This window comes from Hylobates moloch, unplaced genomic scaffold (genome assembly GCF_009828535.3).
Source record: "Hylobates moloch isolate HMO894 unplaced genomic scaffold, HMol_V3 SCAFFOLD_7, whole genome shotgun sequence".
NCBI lineage: Eukaryota > Metazoa > Chordata > Mammalia > Primates > Hylobatidae > Hylobates > Hylobates moloch.
Window position 1 is genome coordinate 41,793,982 of NW_026652282.1, and position 12,744 is coordinate 41,806,725.

Here is a 12,744-nt window from a genome sequence, read left to right on the forward strand (position 1 = left end):
GGCTCTCTGCAACCTCCGCCTCCCAGGTTCAAGCAATTCTCCTGCCTCAGCCTCCTGAGTAGCTGTGATTACAGGTGCCCACCATCACGCCCAGCTAATTTTTGTCTTTTTAGTAGAGATGGAGTTTCACCACATTGGTCAGGCTAGTCTCAAACTTCTGACCTCAGGTGATCCTCCCGCCTCAGCCTCCCAAAGTGCTGGCATTACAGGCGTGAGCCACCGCACCCAGCCAGTAGCTTATGTCTCCCATCTGAATTTCCAACTCCCGGGGAGTTCACCTTCCCTGTCTCGGCACATCCCAATTCTCCCATTCATACATGTGCTACATAATAATGATTTTGTTCATCTCTGTCAAAATCTCTCTGCCAGGGCTCTTGGCTCCCAGTTTTCAGGGAAATGGTCCTGGCACATATTTTACTGCTTCAAGGTTTGGAGCCATGGAAGGACAGAGGCAAACACAGGATAACTGCAGGTAAGGGTAATTCTGCAAATGAAGGAAAGCCCACCACAGCACCACAGAGGAAACCCTGGGCATGAACTGTGATGTGGTCCACTTTCACTCTTTGCAGAGGGAAGCAGGGCCTAAATTCACTAACAGGAGAAAACAAGACTAGATGTCAACCCGTTGCATTTGCGAAACTCCCAAGCCCAGACATAGTACTCAAGGAAAGGTCATTCAGAAACAAGGCCATAGTAAAACCCATGGAGGCTGGGTGTGGTGGCTCATGCCTGTAATCCCAGCACTTTGGGAGGCCAAGGAGGGTAGATCACGCGGTCAGGGGTTCGAGACCAGCCTGGCCAACATGGTGAAACCCCATCTCTATTAAAAATACAAAAATTAGCCGGCTGTGGTGGTGGGCACCTGTAATTCCAGCTACTCAGGAGGCTGAGGCAGGAGAATTGCTTGAACTGGGGAGGCAGAGGTTGCAGCAAGCCGAGATTGCACCATTGCACTCCCACCTGGGTGACAGAGCAAGACTCTGTCTCAAAAAACAAAACAAAACAAAACAAAAAAAACACCCACGGAGAGGCCAGGCGCGGTGGCTCACACCTGTAATCCCAGTACTTTGGGAGACCGAGGCGAGCGGATCACTTGAGGTCAGGAATTCGAGACCAGCCTGCTCAACATGGTGAAACCATGTCTCTACAAAAAATACAAAAATTAGCCGGGCATAGTGGCATGCGGCTGTAATCCCAGCTACTCGGGAGGCTGAGGCACGATAATTGCTTGAACCCGGGAGGCAGAGGTTGCAGTGGTCAAGATGATACCATTGCACTGCAGCCTGGGTGAGAGAGCAAGACTGTCTCAAAAAACAGACAACCCATGGAGAGTGATTCTGACATCAAAGCCTAATAATGTTACATGCAGATGATAAAACTAACCTGCTCCCTTGAATTCGAGATGATAGGATGGACACAAGTTTGTTTTGTTACGCTGAAGGTCTGTATAATCATGTAACTAGCTGTGCAATTAAGTCTGCTATGAAAATGCAGTGAAAACACCTGCAAACAACAGTGTGTGGGGATGTGTGCATTTTAAGTAACCAGAGGTCATTTTCAAAAGTGAAAGAACATTGTTAGGAAGGGGGCTACCACACCTAAGTGGTTTAACGTTAGTGGAAATAATGACGGATGAACATCTTAGAAATCTCCAAATAAACTTGGCAAAGTAGAAAACACCTTTTAGATGGTGGGTAAGAACCATGCAACAGGTGTCAAAAGCTACGAGAACTGCCCAGTCTGAGACCCTCACCAGGCACTAAACTTTGCAGTGAGCCCCTTCACTTCTGTCAGTTTTGGGTTCCTCCACTGATAATTTTGAAGAGACCCTTTGCTCCCACTGTCTCAGCAGCAGGCCCCACCATGTCTGGAGCTGGCTGAGACCCTAGGCAGGACCCCGGCTCAAAGCAGCAGCAGCAGCAGCAGCAGGACTGAGGGTGATTCTCACTAGAAGCCCAAGTCACTCAGTCTTAGGTTGGCTGTGGGGAGTCACAGCTGAAGCATGACCCCCGGAAGAAAACTTGGAGTGGTCCCTTGAACTGCTGGGAGAAGCAGTTGAAATTGATGCAACTGTAAGCTTGCTGAGTTTATGCCGAGTTCAAACTAGTCCAGATATTCCTAATCTATGAGCAAGGGACTGGTTAGTAAGCTTCAGATTAGATAAGGTTTTTATAAAGTTTTAATAGTGGGTTTGTTGTTTTACTATTACATAGACATGAAACGTGATCCTTATTAAAACCCAATTAAGATGGAAAGTTTTACAAAGTGTTTAGAAGAGACTAGAGTTAGAAAACAAATTTATATATATAAACCCAGTGAAACTTAAGATCAGAAAGTGTAATCACAGTTGGGGCTTCATTAGTGGGAGAAGTGGAGATGCCGTCAGCACCCTTTGTCTCCGCTGATGTATGTAAAGGGCCCCTACTACCACTTTAGACAGCGGGCCAAACTGAGTAAACCATTCAGCATTCAGCACAAGACAGCTTTTCTTAAGTAAGCTAGTAGCAGGATGAGAAATTACAAAACTAAGTTTTTAATCTATTGGTTTGTGTCCTTCTAACCTAACAGGTAACTAGCATTATTATTTAGGCTGATAGATATTACATTTAAAAGTTACCACAAGCATTAGACATCACTTTACAAACTGGGAGCAGTTCTACGGAAATGGTGTTCTCACCATCCTACATATTTCTTTTTGTCATTTAAAACCAGTTTATCACAGGTGGCACAGGAATTTCATTTTTATATGGGGAGGAGCCGTAGGTGTTGGAAGCTCAACTATCTTTAAGATACTTTAAGATACTTAAGACTTTAAGATACTTTAAGATACTTAAGACTTTAAGATACTTTAAGATACTTAAGACTTTAAGATACTTTAAGATACTTAAGACGCTACTGTCACATTTGGTGAAATTTCCAAGCAACAGCTGTTCCAAGCAACAGCTCCAAGCAGAACTACATTTTTACCAGGCAGAACCTGCTGTGAAGGGGGTGAAACCCAGTAGCCCAGCTGAGTTTCCAAGTGTAAAGTTCTGTTGCTGCCTACCAGGACTTTTCAATGGTCACCTTCCTCTGAGGGGGCCAAGGAGGGGTCCGAGGGCCTAGGGATGACAGACACACAGAGCTTACTCTCTGCAGCAGTGGGTTTAGGACACACGGTGACTTGGCAGTTGTCATCCCTGTTCTTGAAGGAAGAGCGTGCCATTTAAGGAGCTGCATCCTCCAATCTCAGCTGCTCTGATGTGGCTGCCCTTCTCTTCCGCCCCAGCGCCCCCACCTAGCTATGGTGTCCACATCCCTTTCCCCTCTGTACCACATGAATGTGCACCACCTTTCCTAACCCTGCTACCCCTCGTTAGAACTTACCTGTTTAGGGCCGTTCTCTTTCAGATCTAGGCTTTGTGTTCTGCCTTCTCATCACCAATCAAGTAACCTGCAGGTTATTTGCTAAGAATGTTAAGACCTGCATGAGGGTCCCAGCTAATTACTAACTGTGGGCCCGGAGCCAACTCACATCCTTTCTGAGATGCACTTTCCTTCTCTGTAATGCTGCAGTACTCACTGATTCATGGTATGACCCAAAGAATGAACTTAGCCTTTGTGAACTCTAGAGTTGTACGCAAATTTTAGAAATTCTTTTCTTCTAGGGCATAATGACTGCGTTAGTGACAAGATGATTAGGATGGTCGAAGAGGGATGAAGGAAGGCCTTTGACCTCTCCTCTACTCCTTCTACGTGGGTAGCTACCTTGCTCTCTCTACCTCTCTGCCCTGTACCCTGCAACCCACACCAGGAGTTCAGGAGTCAGCCCTAAATCTAAGACGTCCACCAGTGTACATGTTCTTTTCATACTGTGCTGAGTCTATTTCTAGAATCTGAAAATGGAAAGAAAGGACCTAACCATATCAACATAAATAAACTATTTAGAAAAGGAATCCTTGCATGCTTTGTGGTTCAGTGTATCTTCATGTATTTCATCATTTAATGCTCCCAGCCAGCCCATACTACTAGGCCCATTTTATAGATTAGAAAACTGAGATGTAGGCCAGGCATGGTGGCTCACGCCTGGAATCCCAGTACTTTGGGAGGCCGAGGTGGGTGGATCATGAGGTCAGGAGTTCAAGACCAGCCTGGCCAACATGGTGAAACCCTGTCTCTACTAAAAATACAAAAATTAGCCCGGTGTGGTGGCAGGTGCCTGTAATCCCAGCTACTCGGGAGGCTGAGGCAGAGAACTGCTTGAACCCGGGAGGCAGAGGTTGCAGTGAGCCGAGATTGTACCACTGCACTCCAGCCTGGGTGACAGAGTGAGACTCCGTCTCAAAAAAAAAAAAAGAGAGAGAGAGAGAGAAAGAACTGATAACTGAGATGCAGAGCACATCTATGGCCTGTCAGGGGTTACATTCCAATCCAGTGGCTCTGATTCCAAATCCAGTGTTCTTCTACTATACCACAGCGGCCGATGTTGGGGAATCCCATTACCCTGGTAAAAGGTTTCTCTGTTACTATGCAAAATCTATGAACATATGTAAGGTGGCCATTTCTAATCAGCTTATTAGAGAAGCAAAAATCTGTGGATTTGGAGGCATGAGTATGATGGTTTCTTCTTCCTATGTAAGACACTGCCCTGGCATGGTGACAGGACTCCAACCCTGACGTGCAGTACTTACATCGTACACCTGGGGACTGGTCAGACATCGAGCTAGCAAGCCACACCAGGCGGGGAGCGTGGTGGTTAGTGGGGGGCCGCTGTGTGTGAGGATGGGCTTCAGGTAACTTTAAAATGTGAATTAAGGAAAAATGGCTGCAAAGAAAACATATACACAACAAAATGTGCTTAAAAAATCGCCCGACATTCCATCTACAAAAACCTTCCTTTCCCCATTTTACTAGTACAATACACAAAATACTTGTAACATGCAACAGTTTGAATCAAAGAGTAAGATATGCCCTATAAGCCTTAAATAGTAACTGTTAACTCTCAGGTTGTTAATTCCCAATTTTCAGTTCAAACGTGTATTTGATTAATTAGAAATGAGATCCCCCTTCTCCCTTTGTCATGTTGAATGGAAGTTTTGGTTTCAATCAGCATTTCAGCCTCTGACACACAACTGGCTTCAGGCCTTGGAAATAGGAGATAGTGTCCCTGGAGTGGGGAGTTGCAGCCCCTGTGTCCCCTCTGCTCTTGTTCTCTGCATGGATTCCTGTTAAACCACTCTACCCAGAGGGCAGGTGGTGGAAATGTTGAAGTTGGACAGGATCTTAGAGGTAGCCTGGGGCTACTATAAAGGCAGAAACTGAGACTTGCCAACATGAAATGATTTCAGTAAGGTTACTCGGACTGTAAGTCAACTTCCCATACAGGACCATTCTTCACTCTACCCACAGCTTCTCTCCTAGACGCTAACACAAGGCTTTTCAACCTCAACACTACTGACATTTAGGGCCAGATCATTCTTTCTTATGGGGGGGCTATTCTGTGTATGGTAGGATATTGAGCAGCATCCCTGGTCTCTACACACTACAGATGCCCCTCGACTTATGATGCAGTTACATCCCAATAAGCCCATTAGGTTGAAAATATCATAAGCCAAAAATGCATTTAACACACCTAACCTACCAAACATCACAGCTTAGCCCGGGCTACATTAAATGTGCTCAGAACACTAACATTAGCCTATAGTTGGGCAACATCATCTAACACAAAGCCTATTTTATAATAAAGTATTGAATATCTCATGTAATTTATTACATACTGTACTGAAAATGAAAAACAGGATGGTTGTATGGGTACTCAAAGTATGTTTTCTACTGAACGCAGATGAATTTCACACCATATCGTAAAGTTGAAAGATCCTAAGTTGAAGCATCTTAAGTTGGGGACTGTCTGTAGATGCCAGTAGCACCGTTACTCCCCTCTCCAAGTTGTGACAATAAAAAATGTCTTCAAAAAAATTGCCAAATGTCCCCTGGGAAGCAAACGTGTCCACTGCTCTAACATGAAGGTCAACGGATAAGCAGAGAGCTTATCTTGCTTGTCTGTCACTTGGTGAATATCGGCGCTACCAAACGCACAGCCCTATGTGGGAAGCTCCATGATGCACCAGCCACGTTTTGATACAGCCGGGACCACTTCTGAAACCTACAGCCTAAGCAATGTGGAAAAGGTGGGGTCTCAGATGGCCACTTCCACTACAGGGATGGCCAAGAGACTTCAAAGAAAGTTGAGGAGATGCCACCGCCATCTGTACCTAACAGGATGACTGCTGGGAGCATCACCCCTCACTTTCTGTTTTCATTTAGAGCAGCACAAGAGAAAAGCAGCTCTCTCTAGAGGAGGAGATGGAAGGGAGACACTGGAGCATGCTTCTAGTTTGAAATTACTCAACCAAAGAGGATGTGCGGGCCTGGCTGGAGCTCTGTTTTTTGTTTTGTTTTGTTTTTTTGAGATGGAGTCTCGCTCTGTTGCCAGGCTGGAGTGCAGTGGCGCGATCTTGGCTCACTGCAACCTCCGCCTCCCAGATTCAAGCAATTCTGCCTCAGCCTGCCAAGTAGCTGGGACTACAGACGCGTGCCACCATACCCAGCTAATTTTTGTATTTTTAGTAGAGACAGGGTTTCACCATGTTGGTCAGGATGGTCTCGATCTCTTGACCTCGTGATCCACTCGCCTTGGCCTCCCAAAATGCTGGGATTATAGGCGTGAGCCAACGCGCCTGGCCTGGAGCTCTTTATACGCAGAACCAGCTCCCCTTTGCTGTCCTTGAACCACATCCCCAAGGAGAGATGCAGACCAGGCGCTCCTCCAATTTGGGAAGAGCCCCTACAGGCCTGTCAGTTTTCTTGTGTCTTTGGCTCAGAAGATAACAGAGGCTCAGATCTACAGAATGACAAATACGCACAAGGCCAGGGGAACTCAGATACTGCTTTTCAGTTCTCCGCCTCAGGTACTCCAAAGACAAGCTCCCCCTTCTTCCTCTCCAGAAGGCCCCATGACAAATTCTTCAAAAAAAAAAAAAAAAGAAATATGTGTGTGTATGTGTGTGTGTGTGTGTGTGTGTGTGTGTGTGTGTGTGTATATATATATAATATATTATATATTATATATTATATATATGATATATTATATATCATATATATTTATATTTTATATATATAGATAGATATATATATCTATATATATATATATCCAGTAAGCTATATATATGTTTTTAAATATTCAAACTGTTGGATGGGACAAAATAAAACATCAAGTCTTTCTATCCCACTCTAGTTGTTCTGGTAATTACATTACGACTTTAGATAATACACTTCCCCCCCATTTCTTGATTTATAAACTTTAGTCAGAGGCTTTTCCTTCCTAGTAAGGATGGTACGTTTAACTCATTTACACTCCTGTCTCTTTTTTCCAATTTTTTTCTTCCCAATTTTTATTATAATTAATTTTATACTGGAGATATATAACATTTGCTTTCTACTTTATAACTAATAAGTAGATTTTTTATGCTTTGTGTATCGATTGAGTCTAAGTGTTAAAAACCAGTAAGCAGGCTGGATGCAGTGGCTCAGGCATGTAATCCCAGCACTTTGTGAGGCTGAGGCAGGCAGATGGCTTGAGCCCAGGAGTTCAAGACCAGCCCGGGCAACATGGTGAAACCTCATCTCTTTAAAAAAAAAAAAAAAAAAAAAGCAAAAATTAGCAGGGTGTGGTGACACATGCTAGCTACTTGGGAGGCTAAGGTGGGAGGATCACCTGAGCCTAGGGAGGTCAAGGCTGCAGTGAGTTATGCTTGTGCCACTGCATGATCAGTGCAGACTGAGACCCTGTCTCAAAACCCCCCCCCCTCAAAAAACAAAAACAAAAACAAAAAAACAAAAACCAGTAAGCAGCATTTGTAATATAACATCACTGCATGAACGCTGTTCTCTGGAGAACCAAGCAGAGTGGTTGGAGCAATATAAAAAGAAATGTAATACACTGTTATTTAAATTTTGTCAGTCAGAAGAGAACCCTTGAGTATCTTGCCAAATAAAAGATCTTTTCTTTTTGACTTTGTTCACTTCTTCTGAGTTATATATAACAATCACTGTCCCCTTTGTTGGATTTTGTTTTGTTTGATCTTTATGTTATTTTTCTTCCTTCTTACAGGGTCTGCATGGTGCTAAACTTTCTGAATTTTTACATGTCTGAAAGCTACCCTCCTTCATTCTCTTATTTTTGATTGACAGTTTGGGTGTATAATTCTAGGTTCAGACTTCTTTTTTTCATTCTAGAACTTTGAAAATATTGCTCAACTGTATTCTAACAACCAATTTTGTCAATGACAAGCCTGATTTTTGCTTTTTGGAGGTTGCTTATTTTTTTCTTTGGAAGCCTCAAAGATTCCCTTTTTCTCTTGTAGTTATGGAATGCCCCCGAACATGTCCATTCAACCTGCTCACACTTGGTGGGCCCTTGCACTCCAGAGACAACTGTCCTTCTTAGCTAAGGGAATTTTTCTTCCATTATTTCTTTGGTACTTTTCCTCCAAAGTCTCTGTCCTCTCCTTTCAGATCCTGTCAAATGATTTGGACCAACTGGTTCTGACCTCCATATCTTGAAACTCTCCTCTTACATGTTTCTTTTTGCTATAATTATTGGACTTTTTTTTCCTCAACTCTATCTTCCACATCAACAATTTGGTCTTCATCATCTTCAAGTTGTTAGTGATCCATTACATTTTTTTGGTTAATTTCAGAAACCTTGTTTTTAATTTCCAAGAATTTTTTGTTTGATTTACTCCTTTTTCTAATAATCTTCTCTAGTATCATGACTGAAAAAGCCTTTCAACTCTCTAAGGATTTTATTAGAAAAATCAAAAAGTATATAATTATTTAATTAGGCCCTCATGTCTCTATTTAGTTTTTCTGTTCATCAGACAGGTACAGACTCCTACCATGGCCAAAGTTGGGTGGGGAGTTACTCTCAAGAGAAAAATCTTCGATGCCCTCAAGATCTGTTTCTCTAGCAAGCCCTCTCCAGGCAGTGTCTCTAACTTTCTTTAGATATCTGTGGCTTGAAGAAAAAATTAGCAGCTACCAATTGATCTGTTGACACAGGAAGTACCTGTTGCAGCTGTTCTTAACATTCTTTAATAAAATCATCTGGACAAATTGGCTCAAGACTTACCTTTGTCTTACATTACAGTTTTCCCTCCTTTTTAGTTTTTTTCCAAACTAAAACGTCACTAAAATTTAGATTCAGATGAAACTTTAGAGATAACCCCTGTTCCTCTTCAGAGGATCAGTTTCTCACTTTAGCACTGTGTCACTCTCCTGGTGGATGCTCTCCCATTTTCTTTACATCCTTTCTGAGACCAGCAGGCAATATGCATTCTGGATTCTAATAGTCCACATGGCTTGAAAAATCCCTGGGGGTTCTATTTCAGTTAGTAGCAAACAAGGTAATTTGAACCAACCTTTCCACTGAGAACAACTAGAAAAGTTAGACAAAATAAAATAAGACAAAACCATCTGCTTGAAGGCTTCAGAAAGCTACCAAGGCAGTGAAGAGGGGTGGAATTTGAGAGGAGGAAACCAAAGAGGTGAGCCCTATGGTTGGTGAGCCACAGTTTCCCTAAAGGCACCTAAGAAACAGAGCAGAGCATTTGGCAGAGTCACAAAGGTAGAGTGAACTTGACAAAAAAGAAAGTCCAGGGCCTACCGAGGAAGAAGATGGAAATCAGGCTTTAGGTGGGGAATCCTGGAATAAAGGGTAAAGAGAAAACAGACTAACTCTCACAGGAACTAGGGCCCAGCATCAAATCATCCTTATTCCTGATTAGATTAAAGTGATCTGCAATTGCTAATACCCCTAGCCTAGCCACTGACCAGATATAAGCTTAAATCATCTTTGAAGGATGATGATGTTAGGCAGAGCATCTCAAATTATCTCTAGATTTTTTTCTAGAGAAAAAATTGCCCATGCTTGTCACTCAGTAAAAAAAAAAAAGATGCACAGAAGACCAACAATAAAGCTTCTAGAAGATAACATAGGAAATTGGCTTCATGACTTTGGGATAGGCAAAGATTTCTGACACAGGACATAAAAAATACTAACCAGGAGATCAATACATTGGATTAAGACCTTTTGTTCATCAAAATATTCTATTTAAAAAGTGAGGCTGGGTATGGTGGCTCACGCCTGTAATCCCAGCACTTTGGGAGGCCAAGGCAGGCGGATAACTTGAGGCCAGGAGTTCCAGACCAGCCTGGGCAACATGGTAAAACCTCGTATCTACTAAAAATACAAAAATTAGCCAGGTGTAGTGGTGCGTGCCTGTAATCCCAGCTACTCGGGAGGCTAAGGCATGAGAATCACTTGAACCCAGGAGGCAGAGGTTGCAGTGAGTTGAGATCACACCACTGCACTCCAGCCTGGGCGACAGAGTGAGACTCTGTCTCAAAAAAAAAAAAAAAAAAAAAAAGTGAAAAGGCAAGTTACAAAGTGGTAGCAGATATTTTTACCATGTATGATCAGCAAAAGACTCATATCCAGAATGCACAAAGAACTCTTACAAATCAGTAAGAAAAAGGCAGACAACTCAATAGAAAAATGGGCAAAAGACTTGAACAGGCACTTCACAAAGAAACATACCAAATGGCCAGTAAATATATGCAAAGGTGCTCAACCCTATCAGTCATCTGAGAAATGCAAATTAAAGCCATGATTAAATACCACTACAAACCCAATAGAATGGCTAAAATTAAAAAGACTGACAACACCAAATGTTGGTGAGGATGTGGAGTAACTGGAACTCTCATACACTAGAAGTGACTGTGTAAAGTAGTACCACTATTTTGGAAAACTGGCACTATCTTCTAAGGTTGAACCTACCCATTTCCTATGACCCAGCAATGTTACTCCTGGATAGATTACCAAAAAAAAATATGTATATGTACATCAAAAGACATGTACATCAATAATAGAATAAATTGTGATATATTTATATAAGAAATACTATGGAACAAGGAGAACAAATGAACTAGAACTACATATAACAACATGGCTGTATTATACACATGATGTCAAGCCAAATAAGCCAGACACTAAAATATATATACTGTATAATCCTATGTATAGAAAGCTGAAAAACAGGTAAAACTATTAAGTGTTGCTAGAAGTCAACAGAGCAATTACATTTGGGGAGGGGGAAGGGGTAGTAATTGAGTCACGGCACGAAGGGGTTGGCAATTTTGTTTCTTTCTTTCTTTCTTTTTTTTTTTTTTTCGGAGACAGGGCCCAAGTAGCTGGACTACAGGTGTGTGCCACCATACCTGGCTAATTTTTGTATTTTTTGTAGAGACAGGGTTTCATCATGTTGCCCAGGCTGGTCTATAATTCCTGGGCTCAAGTGATCCACCTGCCTTGGCCTCCCAAAGTACTGGGACTAAAGGCATGAGCTACCATGCCCAGCCTTGGAATTTTGTTTCTTGATTTGTTTGGTGTTAAATGAGTGTGTTTATTTTCTGATAATTTACTGAGCACTTATTATTTGTGTACTTTTCTGTATATCTGCTATACTTCAATAAATTTTTAACATTTTCAGCATCTCCAAAGACCATAATATGCCACCTGACCATTTGATGACTATGTCAACTTAAGAAACCATGAGGGGTTGGGTGAAGTGGCTCATGCCTTTAATCCCAGCACCTTGGGAGGCTGAGGCAGGCAGATTGCTTGAGCCCAGGAGTTCAAGACCAGCCTGGGCAACATGGCAAAACCCTATCTCTACCAAAAATACAAAAAATTAGCTGGGTGTGGTGGCATGCACCTGTGGTCCAAGATACTTGGGAGGCTGAGGTGGGAAGATTGCTTGAGACCGGAAGGGGAAGGTTGCAGTGAGCTGAGTGCACCACCACACTCCAGCCTGGGCAACAGAGTGAGACCTCATCTCAAAAACAAAAAACAAACAAACAAACAAAACAAAACAAAAAACCATGAGGGTTTAACATTTTGGTTTTTAATTTTCACTTGAGACCAAGTGAATCTACTGGAACAGGGTTTGCCCTGCATGTGGCCCAGTTATGCCAGTATCAGATCATACAAGATCAGACTTGGCCAAGTTCATCCAATAGGAATTATCCTCCTCATATGGATTAACAGCTGAAGTTCTACTTCCTTTTCTGACCACAGTATGATTCACTGTGTAATTTTAATCTAATCACCTAAAAAGGCATAGTTCCCTGGACACAAAGCTCTTAAGAGCCACATGAGTCTACCAGGCTGTGGGCTGGTTACTCTAAGGATATGCAAACATTCCTCTCGGCCAGAGAGATACTCACCAGGACTACCTATGGTTGAATGCTCAATGCACATGTTCCATGAGAGGATGGGCTATCCCTGTCCCAAGCATGCATCTTTCCTTACTTATCAGGTGTCATTCGCCGACAATTCAACAAGAAGATTTCATCCCCAATGCTTCACCAACACAGGGGATGCTACTTAAAAGGATACTTGTGATCAAAGCTGTACCACAGCCTGAATATCCATGCACTCTCCTGTTTTGTCCGGTTTCCTCTGGCAGAATCTGGGCCATCCTAGGAACAAACAAGAGGGCACATGCTTAGTTGTACAAAAGGGATCTCAAAAAAGGGAAAAAAAAACTTTTTAAATAACTTGTATAGCTCTGGAGCTCATAGTCAAACATCCCATGTCAGCAAAGTTTCAAAGATATATTGGGAGGTAGCATTTGAGCAGAAATT

General features: G+C 42.6%; 1 protein-coding gene across 4 annotated transcripts in view; it reads right to left on the minus strand.

The window, feature by feature from the left end:
- SLC9A7 (solute carrier family 9 member A7) overlaps positions 1-12,744 on the minus strand; it is a 160,782-nt gene that overhangs the window by 8,950 nt on the left and 139,088 nt on the right. For all 4 annotated transcript variants that reach the window (XM_032756781.2, XM_032756780.2, XM_058441289.1 and 1 more), the window contains 2 exons: positions 12,497-12,579; positions 4,671-4,776 (listed from right to left, as the gene is read on the minus strand). In XM_032756781.2, the coding sequence (XP_032612672.1) occupies positions 4,671-4,776; positions 12,497-12,579 (189 nt within the window). The remainder of the gene's footprint in view (positions 1-4,670; positions 4,777-12,496; positions 12,580-12,744) is intronic.